The following is a 23,211-nucleotide window of genomic DNA, read 5'->3' on the forward strand; positions in this document are numbered from 1 at the left end:
TCACACACGCAATACCCTAATCAGCCTTACATATCAAATTAAAAAGAAAACAAAAGTTAGTGAATGACAGTGAATAAATGTCTTCAGACGGGTGATGAATATCTAATTTTTTAGAGTGTAACTTGAACTTTCAATCAACGCCAGGAAACCAAGGGGATAATGGACATTATGGGTGTTAATTATTGCGTTAAATTAATTATACATGGATGTTATATAGTTTCCCAACATGTCAATCCGTATAGCTTTGTTGTAATCAAATTAGTACCAGAAGTGCAGCGATTCTTAAGTGTTCACAAAATACTAAACAAATTCCATGTAATGCCCAGCACTAATAAAAGAACGCTGCACTACAGGTATTTGGCTGCACTCATTGAGTGCAGTCTGTTTATATATAGTAAGCCAAAAAATTAAGGTACCAGTTATGTTCCCCCCCCCCTGTATATCCTAAACTAAGACAGATATGTCATAATTGGAACCAGCAGCCAATAGCTGAATCTTTTAGCTCGAATTGAAGACCTCATTTGTTGAAATTGTTCTAGAAATAAAAACACGACGATCCAAATAGCCTACCCAAGGGAGATGGCAATTTAAAAGTTGCAGTTTGCTCCATTGCAAGCCCTATTGATTTGTACACAAATCATTCGCGAACAAGAGAACCAGCGCCGTGCTTCCATTGATTAGCACGTTAAAACTAGCGCCATGCATTCATTGATTAGAACAAAAAAGGGCAACTTTTGATTTCGTATCGTATCATCACCGTTTCTTTAATTCTCAACCAATTTTAACAAATGAGGTATTAAATCAGAGCTAAAGAGTACATGTATTAGCTGTTTGTTTTCATTTTGACATACTTGTCTTTATTAAGGATATACAGGGATAAACACAACTGGTACCTTAATTTTTTGGCTTACTGTATAGTGCTGGGCGGGGAATTCAAACAGCCATGAGGCTTGTGTAGACACATGGTAAGGGAACAAACCAAAAGATTGATGACGTACTATAAACGAATTAAGTGTTTTTGTTGGTTGACCCCTAGGCCCGTACGCCGCCCACCCCTCACTGAAACGTAAGTGTGACATGTTGAAAATTCCACCGATAGATCACCTTTCACCGATGTTTTAACAATAGAACCACCCTCCCCTTCCCTCCCTAATGAAAGGACTTTCGTTTATAGGAGTTTATCGAAATTTTGGGTTCTTCCCTAATTAATCTTGTGTTAAGAGGGCGTTTGAGTTTGCTATGGTGGTTGAAATCAGCCCTTGCCAGACTTGGAAAAACAATAGTTTATTTTGACAACACTGACATGAAAGTCAACGGTGGCTTGACCTAAGAACTCCTAGAGTTTCCAGACAGAAGAAAAGAGGTTTTTCTATTACATTGATACGCATGTCCCGATTTTAAGCGACAAGACGCTGTTGGTGCAGTAACCAATCAGACGTTCGCGTTGAAGTAAATCTGAGCAAGAAACCCAATCGATATATGTGAAGTTGCCGCAGAGTTGAAGTAAATTATCAAACTTTATTTTGCAAACTTCCTAATAAACACTAGAAAGCAGACCTGATTCAAATTGTTGCCAAAATCATGCTTCAATTTCAGCTCGATTTAACCTGTCCTATCTATTTTTGCCTTAGATGTTAAAAAAATTACAGGGGTTTTCTGTGACGTTCTATTTTGCGAGATCTTCATGGCGCCAATGCTCGAATGGCGCATGGCTTGTTGTATTCATTATGACATTGTACATACATTTTATAGAAGAACATTTTTGTGTCGATAAATATGTTTCGTTGATAGTCATACTGATGACTCACTGATCATAAGCTCAAGAATGCAGGCTATTATGTCAATTTGATTATCAAAATCATATTTTAGTAACATTCAGCGACTGCTGGAACATGTCCATTTGCTAAGACTGGCTGACCTTGGAATGTTCCAGGAATCTGCAGACCGGAATTGAGCAAACCCATAATGCAACGGGTCATTTCAGCTTTATAAAGATTGGGATGGCGTAAGGCGTAAGGCATAAGAATAATATAATCTGGTCATTTCATTTAAGGCTTGATTCACATGTTTATTCCGTCTCTAAACATATGTGCGTGTCTGCATGACCCGTAATCTATTTTTACCCAAAAAGAATCTATTAACAACCCTTTAAATCCTTTTAGTATTTAGTTCGTACATTTGGCAAAACTACAGAGGTTGTGATAATAGTGCATTCTGGGAAACACCTAGCTCTTTCTGATGACGTCATTTGGGAAGCAAACTGGATAGTTTTACATTTTCAGGATTCAAGGTTGAAAACAAATTGAATTTATCAAGATCTTTGCCTTAAAATAAGATCCAATGTATTATTTGTGGATACTGAATCAAATTTGTATATACAATGTATGAAGATTTGTGAAGGAGGTGCAAGAGCCTATGAACATTATTTTGTCTATAGCAAACACTTAAGGTAGTTATTTATCATTCATGTGTCATTTCACCGACACATAATGGGGTGCTGAAGGACCTTCAAGATATTGTTTAAAGGTCACCTACAATAGTAATATAAACAATTTCTGACAGATTACATGGAATTTATTGTGGAAATGTGCAGGTACGATGCGATGTAAATCGAATTGCTTTCGCTATTTATCTTGTTTATAGCCCACTGAGTCACTTAGTATGCTCTTCGCACTACCATCATGCTTACCCGTTTAAACATGACACTTCTAAAAGGACAATCTTAACAACAATTTAATGTCTTTAAGAACAAAATTGTCAGATAATCCTTTTTATCAAAAGGTACACTAGCGGCAATAAAAGTTGTTGATTGAAACAAAGATCGTGCATCCATGCCCCTATGCCACAGGTAGAATGGCGGACACGCGCGAGACGGAGACGTGGATAGTGACAGAAATCACTCCAGGAACAAAGAAAAGACCCCAGGAACAGAGATGAAGGGCAATATGAATACTCTCGTTCTCCATGTTGATGTAAATCAACTGGCAACGCTGTTAAACAGATTAAAAGTTCAGCAATAGCAGAGATGAATAAGGTTCACAAATAAATAAACAAACAAATAAATTACCCGAAGAAAGTATTAAAAGCAATTATGGACGCTAGCTGCACGTAAATGACCTTGTTGAAAGAACTAGTTCAAGGTTGAATCATTGGGCTATTCCAAATGAAATCCATTTACCCCTATGCAAGACATGGAGGAAGACATGACCTTACTCTCCCATACATGGATGTAGATTTCAAATGGAGTCACCCATTCAGGTAACCCTATTTTGAAATTCACACTCCATGTGTGGAATATAAAGGGTATGCATTCCACAGGGGATGTATGGATTCTAACTGGAATAGCCGATTGCATGTTTACAAATGAATGAAAATGGTGACTTATGTTATTAAGGTTAGGAACTATTTTAAACTGTTGCGATTTGGTAGTTCACAGCGTCTTGCAAATGGTAGTGAGCTTTGGCAAAAATTGAATTGGTCATTTCATAGCAAGCGTGTAGAAGAATTCAAATATCACAGATATACTTTTGTCGGTCCTGTGGTTCTTGAGTTATGTTGAAAAGAGGGCTGAAACAACAACACTTTTGTAAAACGTACATAACTTATTAACAACAATAAATCAAGCACATTTTCAAAGTATATGATTTCTAGAATGAACTTTTGCAAACCATCAAACTGTTATTTTTCAATAATATATTGATTTATATAATGAAAATCAATTTTGATGGCTGCTTCGACCAATAATACCTTGTTTGCCCTTAATGGTTGCAGTCACTTTGTGATAAGAAACTAAAGCAAAGGGAAGTATGTGAGTGTCAACGTATCACACGACAATATCCTTTTGACATAGGATTAGCAGAATGGAGGTTATGATGGCACAGTACAATGTACGCATGCGTGAACATGGCCCCGGAATATAATGTTCCTGGCAAATGTTTAGGGTGCAATAAATAACTTAAAATGGATTAGTTAATATTGTGTAGTCTTATGGACACTTAACATGCAGAGTAACACGGGAAATCCGCCATATTTAAAATCTGATGATCATCGTGAACTGTTATCTAATGTGTTAACAGAATTATGCCTACAGCTAAGTTCGTCTTGATGTTAAATAAATGCAGTTCAAAGATTTTGAATAATTCTCAAGAATATTTACCACCGGCGTTTATCAAGTTGTTAGATTTAGCATATTGTTCTTGCATTACAAATGGTGTAGAAAGAATAAGAAAGTGATGTTGGTTCTGGGTCTGAATTCCGTTGATTAAGGTCAGTTAGAGTAGTTAGCTGTTGTAAATTGGTCGAATCATGGAATCATGTGAATTGAGATGACCTCTAGCGAAAATGTTTGTATTATTTCGAAGCGAGCTTGACGAAGAATTCAAATATTACAAATCTTATGGCCTTGAGTTATGATGTAGGGCCTAAAGAGTGCCAAAACGAAATATCTTCATAAAACGACACATACGGTATCTCAAGAACCACAATACATTAAGCAATTTTTGAAAGTGCATGTTTTGCATTCCATACCCATTCAAATCTTCAAGGTGTAATTTGTCATTAATCACAATTAAAATTGAATTTTCTAAAACTGAACGACAATGTCTCAAACATGATACCAAGAAATAATTTTCAAACGCATTTTATTCGTTAGAAATGTTTTAACATATTTAATATGAAAATAATATACTATACATTTTTCATAGATCTTTTTCAACATAGTCAACTCAATTTTGTTATGTACAATTTTATTTAGCTTTATAAAACTATATACTATTTACAGAATTTGAAATTGCATTGAAAACCCATGAAAATAATTCGGTTTTGCTCTTCAAATAAAAGTGAACAAAGTGATGTCAAATGTTCAGTCCAGCTGAATAAAAAAAGCACGTTTTCTTTTAGACTTTTACACATAATAATTACATGTAAGGCCTAAAAAAGTTCGTATTGCTTAAAGCTCCGAAGTGGTATTTTTAACAAATAGGCCTAATTTACCACATACACTATTAAAAAAATACAAGTTCACCACAAAATGCGATGGTAAACAAACAATGATCTAAAGGGTTTGCCACTATTGTCGGGCTCGTTTTTTATCATATTAGAAGTGTGTGGTTCATACAAACAGGCAAAACATTTTGTGAATTTTATATCGAATAAGAAAAAACAGCCACAGATTTTGGTATTGGTCGGAACAGGCAATACAAATCTTTATTTTGGCCTTAAACTATTGGTCTACATGAACAAATTGACATTTTATACGGGCACTACTTCGTTTTTTTTTTCTTTTAATATTACAGGACTTATATGTTATATCAATATGATATAAAATATAATTAGCAATTGCAAACTCCACAAAGAATACGTACTTAAATAACTTACTTGCAAGAAAGCGCTCTCTGCAATAGACATAAGCTTTACCATAACCCTAAACCAAATCCTAGTCTTAACCCTAACCCTAACCCATGCCCATTGGTTTGCGCGTTACCCGTTTCGACAATCGCCCGATGAGGCGGTGTTTCTATTGTATACACATCTAAATAATTATGACATCTGCCAGCTTTAGGTCTATAATATTATTGCAAATGGTGCCTTCATATAAGGCTACTTAACATAATTATTGAATTGGTATAACTTACTTTTAATTATGTAGGCTACAGTGTATTTTTAAGCATTATTATAATTTATGTGATGAAACCCTACAAATGATATAGGTGTGATTATAAAGGAACGAATTTTGTAACACAAGATACAAAAATATGATATACAATAATGCATATTTTCTATATATTTACAATACTAGTAATGTTAAAACGGCGTTCCTACAATCACTATACTTGTGCTATGTATAGTTGCATACAACAATATCTTGTTACATTAGGCTTTACGTAGATGAGGTAACATCTTGTATACAAATATTTGTCCTATATTCTTACAAAGGTTATACACATCATTTGTATAATAATAGGTTTGTTCAAAATATCACTTGGCAAATAGACCTACAATTGTCTTGTGAGTACGAGTACACACACTTGTTTTGCGAGTATATTATTTTAATTCAATTTGCTTATTTGTTAATTGCTTTCCCAGTAAACAACCGCAACATTTGTTTTTGCTGTAATGAATAATTACATAAATATATTGGCAACATTATTCATAACCAATTTAAATGGTTATGTTTGACACATAATATCGGAGCCATGTGGGTTTGTTGTAGAAGGTTATGTGAAGTTACGAAGCCAATGTATTGTAATATCTGTTTTTCTTTTGGACACAATCGCTTAAAGGTGACGGGTTCAAGAAGGAGGTTCATTTGCACATGATGCAATAAGGTGCCCATCGACCCCTCCTTCACTCACTCATTGCGTAACAAACGCTTCTGCGTAACAAACGCTACGCAGAAGGTTCCGATAACCAGTCGAAACCAGTCTTCTTTAAGATATGTAACCATATGTATCATAGGAGTACAACGGGTATTTTCAAATATTCGGTTCAGCATAACAATGCTCCTGGACCTGGTGTCTATTGTTAAATACCATGCTATTTACATGCATCAATTCATATATTGGAGAATGTGTGAAACCAAAACGCTTAGGCTTTTTGTTTTCTGCAGTCTTGACAAATTCTTTCATTTGATTGGTTAGTTGTGGTGCATCCACCCAGAAACTAAAATCAATACAACGAATTTGAAGCAGGACAAAAGATTAAATGAGACTTGCAATCGAAAATTTGAAAAGGTCCAGTGTCTGATCCATAAATGATGATTAAAATACATATTAAACAAAAAGACAAGATGAGCACCTTATTGTATTAGTTACAAACGAACCCCCTTCTTGAACCCGTCATCTTTAAGCGAATGCGTCCAAAAGAAAAACAGAAATAACTTCACAAACCTACAACAAAAACCCGCGTGGCTCTGATTTGTCAAACATAGCCAATAGCCATTTAAATTGGTGATGAATAATGTTGCCAATATATTTATGGAATTCTGAATCACAGTTCAAAATACGTGAAATGTACTTTTAATCGATCATGTTTAATAGAATTGTCTCATACTGAGATGTCTTATAGGTTATTTTCTTTTGTAATGGCAATTTTGCACAGTGACCGTATATCAAAAAACGCCCATAATTCTAACTGAAATAAATGTTCAGACAGGTAATTATACATTTGAACTCATGACTAGCTCAAATCAAGGGTTGCCACATTGCTGAGAAACAGTTCAATAACAGCTGACGAATTACCCTAAACACCTCTGATATTTGGTTTATGCGCATAAGTCATACATATAGTAATACAGTCTTACGCAATATGTCTCGTTATTCTATTGTTTCTAACACAAAAAACCTGGAGGTTGTAAAAACAGTTTAACGTATGTTTGACATTATATTAATCAACTGACATGCTTGAGGTGATGCAAACGATGCCCATGATGACTTTCAAGCTTAAAGTCATAATGTACGATTTTTTTTCAGAATTTACCTTTATTTTTTTCAAAACCGATTTTTTGGCATATTTGTAATACTTACACATGTTCTAACTTAAACCTATGAGCAAACTGTCAAATTCGTCCTATTTGTAGTAAAACGGGACGATTTTCTGTTGGTCCGACATAAAGTCATAATTTTTTAAGATTATGACTTTATGTCAGCCACGATCGCAAACCGTAGTCTCGTACAAAACTAGCTTGGTTACGCTCCCTCCACATGTGGAGGGAGCGTAACCAAACTGGCCGCGTAGGAGACTAACTCTGAGGCCGCACTCGCTATCCTAATCCAAATAGTGCGAGATGTTCGAGCAGTGATAGAGGTGAAGTTTATGATGTTGTTTCTTTGCAAATTCCCAATGTTTTCGCGTCCAAATGTATTGGGAACTTTCATAATGATTGCATATTATCATTTTAGAAGAAAAAAGAAAAATCTAAAAATTTAAAAAGATCTTACATTAAGGCTTTAATTGGGAACATAAGTATTACCAAATGGGAACATGCGTATTACATATAGCTTAGGTTGACCTCAGTTAACATGGTAAACCTAACACTAAACCCAAATCTAATCACAAGTAATGATGTTGTGTTGATTGGCTCAAGAGGTGATTATCGTGTCGGGCAAGCTATAGTTTGATCAGCGCGTAATCGGCGGGAATTGTTAGGCTTTTACCACTACATGAAGTAGACCCACGTTAAGAGTGATGTTGTTGACCTGTCTAGTCTATATTGTGCGTGCTAAATAAAGTATAAACAAAGTATAGGATTTAAATAATAATTTGTGATACTTCTGCCTAATTGTCATAAGACATTTCTAGAAATAAAATATACTGATATTAATCCGCGATGTTATAAGGTACGCCGATTACGAGCTGATCAAACTATAAGCGGAGGATACTCTCCTACCATGCCAACAGGACAGGACAGTTCATTTCGATAATCACCCCATGTGGTCTACCAAAAATCTACCAGGTCAGCCAAGGTCTGCAAATGTACCCAGCACATGCACCCTATCTTTTACTGTGGGAGTTTTGTGGATAGTTTAATTTAAGTGGCTACAGTCCAAACTTCAAAAAATGGCTACCTTTTCCAAATTCAAGAAGAAAACACATACTAGTCATTCATGGGATTCAAAATTGTTTTGACCTTTGACATTCTGATATAATTCTGATGGGAATACTTTTTGTTCATATTAGTGTAGTACAAAGAAATATTTTGCAATCTTATATGCAATAATCCGTCAGTACATAGAGTATATCGTCAGCCTACTACGATAATTGCGTAAGTAATTGTAATTGTGAGAACAAAGTACAAATTATGGTTGAAGCATACATTTAAACATATTTTTTCACCAATCTTTGCGGAAGAACAAATGAGACAAATTGAAAAGAATAATCAGAAATAATTAGGTAATTAGGTAACTAATACAGGCTTGATCCATGTTTTGTATTTTGTTCTCAAAATTACAAAAAATGACTTATAGGTAATTATCGAAGCAGGCTAAAAAATGGAAGACGTAGATATTGTATTAATATTACACCAATAGAGGGCGTAATTACTTTCCACAAAGTAATCGAAACTGGCTACATACACAACGCCAATTCTGAAATCATTGTATCAGAACCTGGCTGCATATGCAGAAAACAATCTCTATAAAGTGTCAACAGAGGGCAGCATTAGTTACAATGCAAAAGTCATGTAAAACATTTGCGTACATGTAGAAGCAATACCAGACACTTTTTCAAACACAAGCTACTTGAGTTCCATTTCAAAAGAAGGTTTCTTCAGATTTTCTTCTTTTTGGTTCATTTTGTACCGGTGGTTCCAATGTTTGATATGTTTCATGACCATTTTGCATTTGCGGTGGCTCCAGCGTTTGATAAGCATTATGTTCATTTTGTATAGGATGTGGTTCCAGCGTTTGATATGCCCTTTCATCGAATTGTTCCTCGTTTTTGTCGTTGCAAAATTCATTACCCTTACTGCTATCAATCGGACTCTCGACAGGACCCCAAGTTTCATTTTCATATATTTCCTTTCCTTTTTCACTTAACTTTGTTTCGGAGAATTCCGTTTCAGATAGTTTCTTTCCAAATTTAAAATTGTCATATGATCCAATCTCGTACGTTTCATAAGCTGAGTCTGCGTTATTTAACGAATCCGGTTGGTTTATTTTCTGATCGTTGTTTACGCTTCGTTTAAACGAGTCCGTATGATTTTTAGATATAATCATCTGCTCCTCTAAGGTATCTACGCTGCCAGTAATCACATCAACAGATAGTTCAGAGCTCGACGCATTATCGACATTATTTTGTGGCGGACCAATTGGCTCTAAAGTGAAATAAGGCCGCTCTTCTGAATTAATACGTGATTTATTATTTAGTCCATTTGACACACCGTTTTTAAGTTTTAAATTTTGATCAGCTAATGAGGATTTGGTATCTCACTTTCAACTACCGACTGATCTTGCGAAAACGATCTTTGTCGAAATTGAACTTTCTTTGGAGATTGTGAAACACTTGTGTCAACTTGTAGACTGAGTCGTCCCTTTCTTGTTTTTCCATTGTCTGTGACACACACATCGCAGATAATCTCAGGATGAGATTGGCACTCGCGACCTAACTTATCATATACACCCTCTGAATTCTTAAGATTGTTGCAGCAATTCTCGTAGTTAGATCCATTGTTTGTTTCCTTTCGCTTCTTCTCTTTATTGTCAATCACAACATTTTCCTTTGTATTCGCTTCATTCTTGCTACGCTTCTTTGATTGTCTCTTATGTTTCTTATGTTTACGACCTTGCTTATCTCTGCACGATTTGGATGAACGTCTGTTCATTGGCAGTTCTGGGGGATGGTGACAGGCGTCCACCAAGGAAGGCAAGCTGCGACTCCTGGATTCATCACCATCGCCTTCTTGCACAGGTTGCAAAGCATTCTTCCTCACTTCATCAATTGTTTCGTAATAGTTTACAGGTCTGCTTGGTAGGCTCTTTGTCCTCGGGTGAGGGCGTGGTTTGGCTTCATCACCAGAGTCAGGACCAGAACCGACACCATTGCCACATGTAACAGTTGCTCTACGATCTGAGAGGTGCTTGGTGGCTTTTAGCTTCGCCCTGTCTACAGGAGGTGTAGCTTTGCTGCTCGACCTGGATCTTGATATCGGACCATAATCGGATTCACTGCAGCTGTCATGTACTGTCATGTTGAGGAGCATATCACTGTTGCTTAGATTCTTTGCAAGGTATCTTTGACCACGGTAGCTGTCATCTCTGTATAACCGATAGCTGTTCCTGTGTAATAATAAAGCACAAGAATAAATTAAACCAATAGTATATTCATTTACTCCTCTCTAAATATCTTTTGTAAACCACGTGCGTCACGGACGAAATGAATCAACGAACCCAGTTTTTTTACCTGTCGTTTGTTTTTTATAGCAACGCCGTTATCGAATTGTTTTGCTGATCGCGTGTTTTGTCTATCTAAGAAGCCTGCAAAGCCACATCGTCAGCGCAAACCTCGGGCTATTGGAACTTCTTGATCGACTAATGGCGGCCATGGCACTACACATTTTGTATTGACAACGTCGCCCTCTACAGTCAGTGTAACACAAAGAAACCGTTCATAGTTATATGTGGTTAATCAGTATGAGAAAACCCACAACGAGTATATAGCAGGTTCATTTGGCTACTCCAGTTAAGACCAATAGGCCCGCTATGGAAGACAATCATGACCATAATCTCTCTCACACAGAAGGAGAGAATTTCAAACGGGGTTACCTGAATGGCTGACTCCATTTGAAATCTACACCCCATGTGTGAGATATCAAGGTCATGTCTTCCATAGGGGGTGTATGGATTTCAACTTGAATTGTATATTCTGGGTCAAATTACCGTCAATCATTAGGTTGACTTACCTTTGCTTCCTCCAAATAAAGCAATGGATGGTGACTGTCATACAGCATATTGCCACAGTCGCAATGGCCAGTACTTCTGCTAAAAGAAGTGGATTAGCTGAGGAAAGAAAATGAAGTACAATTTATGATTATTGTGTTACCTATTTCTGGCCATTTTATTGATGCCTTACGTGTAGCACAATGTTGTTCAATTAATATAATTATAACCTCTTTCGACAAAAGTATTTTTGAGAAAAAAGCACTTTATAAAAGTAGTGTTTTATTCATTCTTTCAACAAAGTAAACTCAAAATATCTATTACATCGGAGGTTTCCAACAAATTAAACTGTGTGTTTACAACCATTGCAACCCTGCCAATTATTATTAAATGAATAGGATGCGACCTCCTTCACGCTTACTGGTTATACTACATGCTAAATGGTTATACAAAAAGAATGTTATGATTTATTGAGCCAATCTGCAGCTTGGTAAGAATGTTGGTAGGGCAGAAAAGGACTAGCCTATATAATAAAGTTGCATTTTAATTGGTCGCTCAGAAGAATCTATGGCGTTATTAACCAATCAGAAAGGCAATACTAGTAGTTGAAATGGTGTTAAACAGACGAAAAACTTGGTTTTGTTTTCACTATCCTATTTTGTTAATATAAACACTTACATATCAATTCCTTGAAGAAATCTACAATATCGTCGAAGAATTTTTGCACTGGTGTGACTTCTGAGGGTGTTGTTTTTTCACTAGCAGATGGCTTCTTTGGTACTGTAAATGACAAGAAAACATAAGCTGGTGAAAATTGTAATAGGTGTATAAGGAGGACAGAACTATTTAGTGTTGAAAATTTTTACAAGAACTCGTCAATATCTTTTACGAACTTTTGTCATAAAGCAGCTCCTTTTGGCACTAAAAATTAATGGTCAAGAACAAATATGATGCGGACTATTTTCAATTATATGTATAATTATATTTATATTAAAGAAAACATGTTAATTAGCTAGTGTTAAGGTTTCTAAGAATTTAGCATGAGTATTAACATGACTGTTCAGTTTAGATATTACCTAATGTCGTTAATGAGTAACGTTATAATGTAATATTTATATTTCTACGTGCCAAAACAAACCAAAGTGTTGGATGAATCTCGACTTAAACCAGATTCGATATACTATTAAAGGATTATGCTATACGTTCTAGAGATATTAAAGTGGTAATATCAGGCTAAGGCTTCGGACCAACATTTGTGTTATAAGACTTTTCGCATTTCCGTTGCGCATATGAGAAATACCTTGCTTGGGAGATAAACATTGAGGACTCGCCACAGTATTTCAATGTGGCTGAACTTTGCACTTGGTAAGAAGCACTTCCTTTTATTTTTGGGTCTTGATGTCTTCTGAACACTTGCATAAGACAAGGAAAGTATTGATGAGCTAGTTTGAAACTGCTAGCGTGAAAACAGGAATGTAAAATCATGGGGGAATCCAATTTAGGCGCGGTTCATCACATGCATCGTCAATGGTGGAGATTCGGTTGTCATATCTGACAAAGACCCGGATGTTGATGCGCAGTTCATGCGCAGTACGAGTTTTCTGAAACTGCGAAGGAGTTTTTTGCGTAAATGTTCCAAATAAAACGGGAGGTTAGAGTCGGAAATTGGATAATGGTGTCGGTGGCCTGTGCATATGATTATAGGTTAGGTTATTTCACGTAATTATCACAGCAAATAGTAGGCTTTGAAACACATGATACTTTATACCTTAAGTATGGATTTACGATGTTATTGTTAGGCAGCTAGTGCGCCTTTGCAAAATATATAGGATACATGTCTTGTCACTAGGCGAATTTACTGACGATGTGAGAAATAGCAAAGAATATAAACATGAGAAACTTTTAACGTAAGAATTGTGTGTGCCTTTTTTTCAAGATTTATTCTCAGCATATTTTTAAGAGAGAGTGATGAAAGTATTAATGCGTTCCTCGATAGTACATGAACAACCTTTCATCACCATAAACCTGTGAGAACGCAATTCTCATTCTTTTGGATTTCATATATTATATTCAATAGAGGCCGTCAGCCTTTCGCCATCTTGTGAGTACAAATGAACTGTGTGTTCATGCGTCGGACACTACGCGCAGGGCGCAGCTTGCCAGGCAGCTGTTATCGCGCATCATCACGGTGATTTTGCTGTTCACGCATGGAGGGCGAACGACCATCACAGCGTGTACCCACGATATGGCGGCATATGACGTCACGGCCTATATTTCTCTCTGACGGTAAAGTCGCCCGGTGGAACCAGCTCCTATTGAGGTTTTATACTCACATTGCACAGAAGTGTTGCCCTTAGAAATAATGACAGCCGATTCATCTGTAATTATTGGAGGAAGAGATTCGCTTGCTGTAAATAATTGTTAAGATAATGGAAGTCAAATATATCTATAAGTTACAGAACAGAAAATAATTTAACATTTGCATGTAATCTGTAAAAATATTCATGCATACATTCTGAAATGCAGTCGTAAATCCTACTTCAAAAATCCTACTACTAAAATCCACTTCAAATTATGTCTTTGAGATATGAATTTAATTTTAATGCGGACACAGCATTTGTCCTTGGGACATCAATCAATCTTTATTTTCATCAATCTCATACAAACATTATATCAATATTATATACAATTATTGTGTATTAAGGGTAGACGAGGTATTGTTGGTCGTAGCAACCGAAAAACGATTTTCATTATCTAAATCAATATATTATTGAAAAATATCACTTTGATATTTTGCAAAAGTTCATTTTACAACCCATATACTTTGAAAACTTGCGTAATTTATTGCTGCTAATGAGTTATCTACGTCTTACAAAAGTGTTGTTGTTTCAGCCCTTTTTAGAACATAACTCAAGAACCACAGGACCTACAAAAGTATATCTGTGATATTTAGATTCTTCTTCAAGCTCGCTATGAATTGAGCAATTCAATTTTTGCCAAAGCTCAATACCATTCGCAAGATGTTGTGAACTACCAAATCGCAACAGTTTAAAGTTGTTGCTAACCTTAACAAGATTTGATGAAGGTATAGGTACATCACAAAGCCGAGGCCTGATAACGATGTACCACCTTTTAACTAACAAATAATTATAATTTAATCAAAACAACGAATATACACATAAACATAAAAATAAAATTAAAAAAAACATTTACAAAGAACCCATCTTAATTTACCATAATACAATTTTAAGCAAACAAATATTTTAGCAGTATTATAGTATCAAGCAGTACAGTAATACATTGCTCATATATTCGACGTCAAAGAGTTGCAACAAGCGTGGTGTTTTTTTTTTCAGACACGTTCGTCGCCACGACTTTAAAGTCTTGTGAGCTTTTCATATTCAACATCAATATTGCAGGCAATATTGTCGTGTGGAACGGACGTCGACAATTATTATTGCAGTATATTTTAAGGCAATAGATGGCAGCATAACTTGAGAATTTGACAAGTATTCATTGTCAACATTATTTATAATTGGTATTCTTGTCTAAGACATTCTTCAACAGCGCCATCAGTTGGTAATATAACTTCATTCACCCAAATTTGGGCATAGGAGGCAGTGTTTGCTTATAAGAGAATAACATTGTTTTTTTATTTTTCAATTTGATTTGCTTTCACCATGTTCACTTGATTTTAAACAGTCGCCGGATGATAGCTATTGCTTTCATGTTTTGCTAAATGCCAAAGATTGTTTTCCTGTGATTGACTTTCTGTGCGAAAAACAAGTAATGATCATATGAATAGCATTATTGTCTGGGCAGCAACGTATTTACAAGAAAGAACCCACTTCTAAGTTGAGGCAATGCTAATGAAACCTATGATTATAAGACAGAATTTAAAAAGACTATTTTGCGTCTGACGTCACTGGTTGGTTATTAGCTTTTAAAGGAAGGTTGATTCATCTGGTGCCTATCGGTGAACAGGAATCGCAGATAATGGTAAAATATTACAGTTTTTTTCAAGGCAAAAGGCAACTTCTCTAGGCATTGTTGACATAATGCCTTCATTAAAGAAAGTTTCCTACTATGAAGACCTCACTTTTAAGACGGTTTGTATATTTGAAGGTGCAAGACTAACCATAGGGCGCCCTGTTTTACCGCCGCGTTCGGCAACTCATCATGAGTGTGATTGACAGATGACGTCAGATGCAAACTAGTCTTTTTAATTCTGTCTTTAATTTACATAGAAAAATGATTGAGTTGCATATTACTTTAATCGACAATAAATAACAGCACCCACGTCGGTGATTTTTTTTTCCAAAATGCATAGGACGGTTTTGGATGGGAGTGGCATGACCAGACAGGCACCAGACCGAACAACCTGGATGGGACACATCTAGATCTTCATCTACAGGATTGCTGGTTGGACACGGGTAAGTTGAAAGTCCACATGATTAGTGAAGGGGGAAAAACCTGTAATTTGATTGTCTACATAACTCAACTAACCTGGATAAAACTCGTCAGTATAGACGCTCGACTCAGCAGCATTTCCCTGATAATCAATTGGGTATCCTCCTGCTGTGATAGGTGTTCCTGCTGTGATATGTGCTCCTGCTGTGATATGTGCTCCTGCTGTGATAGGTGTTCCTGCTGTGATAGGTGTTCCTGCTGTGATAGGTGTTCCTGCTGTGATAGGTGTTCCTGCTGTGATAGGTGTTCCTGCTGTGATAGGTGTCTCAATAATGGCAGGATATAACTCAAATAGCGAGGGTTCAACATTAGAACAAACCGTTGACACTTGTTTGCTGGTTGCATCTATAATAAATAGTAAAATTAACCAAACAATATTTTGTTATTATATCGTTGTTATATTTCCTGTTATATTCATGCTGTAATTAAAGCTCCTTAGTCAGCAATATAAAGGTGTTATTTAGAAATGCTTACATTATGTTAAGTTATGCTATATTCTTCAAACTACCCTTCGTGGAGACATACGCACAAATGGTTAAGGTTGAGAGTGATACTGTGCTATATTCTTCAAACTACCCTTCGTGGAGACATACGCACAAATGGTTAAGGTTGAGAGTGATACTGTTAATAATTGACTATTATTTGGCAATTATTTTGACAAGACTAGAATTAGCCTTTTCGAAATATGGCGGACACAATAGGATGGCGCTGCACGAAGTGGGTAAAGTCTTTTGAATTTGCCAGGTTTTACCTACAATCCCCGAAATATGTCTTGAAACATTAAAGCGTCTTTAGGGGAAAATAAATCCCCCACTCTCCCGTGCAATGTTGAAACGTGCAAATGTGTTCAGCGTGTCTCCAAAGTGTCGCAACATTGAATGATGGGGGGTGGGGAAGAGAAAAGTGTTAATTGATTGCCCAGCTTTCTTCTAATTCCAAATATTGAACATTTTTATCCACATTAAATATACACTTTGGATTTCATTCAAGATGCCTAAAGCGTTTCAACGACATTTTTCGGGGATTGTCTGAGGCAAACGCTAAAATTAACATCTGATTTTAATCTTTTGGCTATAACTTTAAAACTACTTGATAGAATCACTCCAAATTTTCAATGAATATTAGTTAGCGCATAAGCTATGATGTGGGTATAAAATAAAACAACTAATTGTATAAATTTTGACTATATCGCCCTGCACTACAAGCAGCTTGCACCCATCACCTGTGTATGTCTACAATCATAGATTGAATACAATAGCGCTCTTTTCAAACATACTAATCTTACAGATGTGAGTGATCAGCATGATATAGTTCAATGCATAGGTACCGCGTGAAAAAATTTCCATGACTATTCATTAATAGATAGGCTATGATGTGGGCACAAAATAAAACAACTCATCTTTTATTTAGGTAGTGGTCAAATAATTCTTTTGTACTCCATCCATTTGCATATCTTCTGGAGCGTGCCTATAGAGGAGATGATTTGAACTAATGACCTTATGTGCAAGCACTCCATAAGTAAAATACTTATGAAACGTATGAAACTTGAACGGGGTGGTGGTGTGTGTGGGGTGTGTAGTGTGTGTGTGGGGGGGTTATCTTACAATTGCTATAGTGCCCATATTCATGACCTTTAAAGATGTCCGGATCTATGTTTGTCTTTATTACAATTTAAAACAAAAACAATCAATTATCATGCCATAGATAAATTAGGGTTTTAAAACTTATTTTCGTGTTTCATAATGTCAATTGTCATGAATACAGAAGAATAGTTTATCTTACAATTGCTATAGTGCCCATATTCATAACCTTTAAAGATGTCCGGATCTATTTGAGTCTTTATTACAAATTAAAAAAAATCAATTATCATGCCATAGATAAATTAGGGCTTTAAAACTTATTTTCTTGTTTCACAATGTCAATTGTCATGAATACAGAAGAATAGTTTACTGGTTTGAATAAGTCACACAAAAAAAAAAGAAAAAAAGGTGAAACTGTTGAGGCTCGAACCACTAGCCTTCCGTTTCACCGTCTGAAGTACTGTCCATTACACCACGCTGTCATGTTGAAATAATTACGGGATTCCGTGATATATGGGTGCGCATTGCATTCTCGTGATTATGAAAATGGTAAATCTCGACAGACGATTTACATTTGCTAAAATCAGTAAAATGTAAATAATGTTAGAGCTAACAAAACGTAAAATAGTAAAATTAGATGTAGTTTTAACAAGCTTTCAAACAAAACACTTTACAAATAAAAGTTGACACCAAATCGGCCTAAATTATGAATTTTGTCAACGGTTTACCATTTCTAAATTAAAGAAACTCCTTGTATTAATATTCAGTATTAGGCTAGGGTAAACCGTCAAATCACTATGTGATTTAATGGGACGATTTACAATCGCACGGTACCATTTCACGCAAATAAAATATCAATTTTAAAGATATCTCTGCATGAGTAGGCCTACTTGATAAGCGTACTAATGCGATTTTGTTATTGGTTCGTTTTGTTTTGTTTTTTGCTCGGGGGGGCGTTGGTCTGAAAAAGGTGAAAAAGGTCGTTTTTGACTATATTGCCCTGCACTGCGGCGTTCACGCGATACCTATGCATTGAACTATATCATGCTGATCACTCACATCTGTAACATTAGTATGTTTGAAAAGAGCGTTATTGTATTCAATCTATGATTGTAGACATACACAGGTGGGGGGTGCAACCTGCTTGTAGTGCAGGGCGATATAGTCAAAATTGATACAATTAGTTGTTTTATTTTATACCCATATCATAGCTTATGCACTAACTAATATTCATTGAAAATTTGGAGTGATTCTATCAAGTAGTTTTAAAGTTATAGCCAAAAGATTAAAATCAGATGTTAATTTTAGCGTTTGCCTCATACAATCCCCGAAATATGTCTTGAAACATTAAAGCGTCTTTAGGGGAAAATAAGTCCCCCACTCCCCCGTGCAATGTTGAAACGTGCAAATGTGTTCAGCGTGTCTCCAAAGTGTCGCAACATTGAATGATGGGGGTGGGGAAGGGAAAAGTGTTAATTGATGGCCCAGCTTTCTTCTAATTCCAAATATTGAACATTTTTTTCCACATTAAATATACACTTTGGATTTCATTCAAGATGCCTAAAGCGTTTCAACGACATTTTTCGGGGATTGTCTGAGGCAAACGCTAAAATTAACATCTGATTTTAATCTTTTGGCTATAACTTTAAAACTACTTGATAGAATCACTCCAAATTTTCAATGAATATTAGTTAGCGCATAAGCTATGATGTGGGTATAAAATAAAACAACTAATTGTATCAATTTTGACTATATCGCCCTGCACTACAAGCAGCTTGCACCCATCACCTGTGTATGTCTACAATCATAGATTGAATACAATAGCGCTCTTTTCAAACATACTAATCTTACAGATGTGAGTGATCAGCATGATATAGTTCAATGCATAGGTACCGCGTGAAAAAATTTCCATGACTATTCATTAATAGATAGGCTATGATGTGGGCACAAAATAAAACAACTCATCTTTTATTTAGGTAGTGGTCAAATAATTCTTTTGTACTCCATCCATTTGCATATCTTCTGGAGCGTGCCTATAGAGGAGATGATTTGAACTAATGACCTTATGTGCAAGCACTCCATAAGTAAAATACTTATGAAACGTATGAAACTTGAACGGGGTGGTGGTGTGTGTGGGTGTGTGTAGGGGTGTGTGTGTGTGGGGGGGGTTATCTTACAATTGCTATAGTGCCCATATTCATGACCTTTAAAGATGTCCGGATCTATGTTTGTCTTTATTACAATTTAAAACAAAAACAATCAATTATCATGCCATAGATAAATTAGGGTTTTAAAACTTATTTTCGTGTTTCATAATGTCAATTGTCATGAATACAGAAGAATAGTTTATCTTACAATTGCTATAGTGCCCATATTCATAACCTTTAAAGATGTCCGGATCTATTTGAGTCTTTATTACAATTTAAAAAAAATCAATTATCATGCCATAGATAAATTAGGGCTTTAAAACTTATTTTCTTGTTTCACAATGTCAATTGTCATGAATACAGAAGAATAGTTTACTGGTTTGAATAAGTCACACACAAAAAAAAAAAAAAAAGGTGAAACTGTTGAGGCTCGAACCACTAGCCTTCCGTTTCACCGTCTGAAGTACTGTCCATTACACCACGCTGTCATGTTGAAATAATTACGGGATTCCGTGATATATGGGTGCGCATTGCATTCTCGTGATTATGAAAATGGTAAATCTCGACAGACGATTTACATTTGCTAAAATCAGTAAAATGTAAATAATGTTAGAGCTAACAAAACGTAAAATAGTAAAATTAGATGTAGTTTTTAACAAGCTTTCAAACAAAACACTTTACAAATAAAAGTTGACACCAAATCGGCCTAAATTATGAATTTTGTCAACGGTTTACCATTTCTAAATTAAAGAAACTCCTTGTATTAATATTCAGTATTAGGCTAGGGTAAACCGTCAAATCACTATGTGATTTAATGGGACGATTTACAATCGCACTTTACCATTTCACGCAAATAAAATATCAATTTTAAAGATATCTCTGCATGAGTAGGCCTACTTGATAAGCGTACTAATGCGATTTTGTTATTGGTTCGTTTTGTTTTTGTTTTTTGCTTTGGGGGGGGGGCATTGGTCTGAAAAAGGTGAAAAAGGTTGTTTTTTGACTATATTGCCCTGCACTGCGGCGTTCACGCGATACCTATGCATTGAACTATATCATGCTGATCACTCACATCTGTAACATTAGTATGTTTGAAAAGAGCGTTATTGTATTCAATCTATGATTGTAGACATACACAGGTGGGGGTGCAACCTGCTTGTAGTGCAGGGCGATATAGTCAAAATTGATACAATTAGTTGTTTTATTTTATACCCATATCATAGCTTATGCACTAACTAATATTCATTGAAAATTTGGAGTGATTCTATCAAGTAGTTTTAAAGTTATAGCCAAAAGATTAAAATCAGATGTTAATTTTAGCGTTTGCCTCATACAATCCCCGAAATATGTCTTGAAACATTAAAGCGTCTTTAGGGAAAATTAGTCCCCCACTCCCCCGTGCAATGTTGAAACGTGCAAATGTGTTCAGCGTGTCTCCAAAGTGTCGCAACATTGAATGATGGGGGTGGGGAAGGAAAAGTGTTAATTGATGGCCCAGCTTTCTTCTAATTCCAAATATTGAACATTTTTATCCACATTAAATATACACTTTGGATTTCATTCAAGATGCCTAAAGCGTTTCAACGACATTTTTCGGGGATTGTCTGAGGCAAACGCTAAAATTAACATCTGATTTTAATCTTTTGGCTATAACTTTAAAACTACTTGATAGAATCACTCCAAATTTTCAATGAATATTAGTTAGCGCATAAGCTATGATGTGGGTATAAAATAAAACAACTAATTGTATCAATTTTGACTATATCGCCCTGCACTACAAGCAGCTTGCACCCATCACCTGTGTATGTCTACAATCATAGATTGAATACAATAGCGCTCTTTTCAAACATACTAATCTTACAGATGTGAGTGATCAGCATGATATAGTTCAATGCATAGGTACCGCGTGAAAAAATTTCCATGACTATTCATTAATAGATAGGCTATGATGTGGGCACAAAATAAAACAACTCATCTTTTATTTAGGTAGTGGTCAAATAATTCTTTTGTACTCCATCCATTTGCATATCTTCTGGAGCGTGCCTATAGAGGAGATGATTTGAACTAATGACCTTATGTGCAAGCACTCCATAAGTAAAATACTTATGAAACGTATGAAACTTGAACGGGGTGGTGGTGTGTGTGGTGTGTGTAGGGGGTGTGTGTGTGGGGGGGTTATCTTACAATTGCTATAGTGCCCATATTCATGACCTTTAAAGATGTCCGGATCTATGTTTGTCTTTATTACAATTTAAAACAAAAACAATCAATTATCATGCCATAGATAAATTAGGGTTTTAAAACTTATTTTCGTGTTTCATAATGTCAATTGTCATGAATACAGAAGAATAGTTTATCTTACAATTGCTATAGTGCCCATATTCATAACCTTTAAAGATGTCCGGATCTATTTGAGTCTTTATTACAATTTAAAAAAAATCAATTATCATGCCATAGATAAATTAGGGCTTTAAAACTTATTTTCTTGTTTCACAATGTCAATTGTCATGAATACAGAAGAATAGTTTACTGGTTTGAATAAGTCACACACAAAAAAAAAGAAAAAAAAAGGTGAAACTGTTGAGGCTCGAACCACTAGCCTTCCGTTTCACCGTCTGAAGTACTGTCCATTACACCACGCTGTCATGTTGAAATAATTACGGGATTCCGTGATATATGGGTGCGCATTGCATTCTCGTGATTATGAAAATGGTAAATCTCGACAGACGATTTACATTTGCTAAAATCAGTAAAATGTAAATAATGTTAGAGCTAACAAAACGTAAAATAGTAAAATTAGATGTAGTTTTTAACAAGCTTTCAAACAAAACACTTTACAAATAAAAGTTGACACCAAATCGGCCTAAATTATGAATTTTGTCAACGGTTTACCATTTCTAAATTAAAGAAACTCCTTGTATTAATATTCAGTATTAGGCTAGGGTAAACCGTCAAATCACTATGTGATTTAATGGGACGATTTACAATCGCACTTTACCATTTCACGCAAATAAAATATCAATTTTAAAGATATCTCTGCATGAGTAGGCCTACTTGATAAGCGTACTAATGCGATTTTGTTATTGGTTCGTTTTGTTTTGTTTTTTGCTCGGGGGGGGGGGCGTTGGTCTGAAAAAGGTGAAAAAGGTCGTTTTTTGACTATATTGCCCTGCACTGCGGCGTTCACGCGATACCTATGCATTGAACTATATCATGCTGATCACTCACATCTGTAACATTAGTATGTTTGAAAAGAGCGTTATTGTATTCAATCTATGATTGTAGACATACACAGGTGGGGGTGCAACCTGCTTGTAGTGCAGGGCGATATAGTCAAAATTGATACAATTAGTTGTTTTATTTTATACCCATATCATAGCTTATGCACTAACTAATATTCATTGAAAATTTGGAGTGATTCTATCAAGTAGTTTTAAAGTTATAGCCAAAAGATTAAAATCAGATGTTAATTTTAGCGTTTGCCTCATACAATCCCCGAAATATGTCTTGAAACATTAAAGCGTCTTTAGGGGAAAATTAGTCCCCCCACTCCCCCGTGCAATGTTGAAACGTGCAAATGTGTTCAGCGTGTCTCCAAAGTGTCGCAACATTGAATGATGGGGGGTGGGGAAGGGAAAAGTG

General features: G+C 35.7%; 1 protein-coding gene across 1 annotated transcript in view; it reads right to left on the reverse strand.

Moving 5' to 3' along the window:
* Positions 1-7,952: 7,952 nt before the first annotated feature.
* Positions 7,953-23,211, reverse strand: part of LOC140166376 (uncharacterized) — a 69,558-nt gene continuing 54,299 nt past the window's right edge. The window contains exons 3-7 of the mRNA XM_072189827.1: positions 15,879-16,187; positions 13,706-13,750; positions 12,051-12,152; positions 11,396-11,492; positions 7,953-10,772 (exon numbers count right to left, since the gene is read on the reverse strand). Of these exons, the coding sequence (XP_072045928.1) occupies positions 9,905-10,772; positions 11,396-11,436 (909 nt within the window). The 5' untranslated portion in view covers positions 11,437-11,492; positions 12,051-12,152; positions 13,706-13,750; positions 15,879-16,187 and the 3' untranslated portion in view covers positions 7,953-9,904. The remainder of the gene's footprint in view (positions 10,773-11,395; positions 11,493-12,050; positions 12,153-13,705; positions 13,751-15,878; positions 16,188-23,211) is intronic.

Source organism: Amphiura filiformis, chromosome 12, assembly GCF_039555335.1.
Source record: "Amphiura filiformis chromosome 12, Afil_fr2py, whole genome shotgun sequence".
Taxonomy (NCBI): Eukaryota; Metazoa; Echinodermata; class Ophiuroidea; order Amphilepidida; family Amphiuridae; genus Amphiura; species Amphiura filiformis.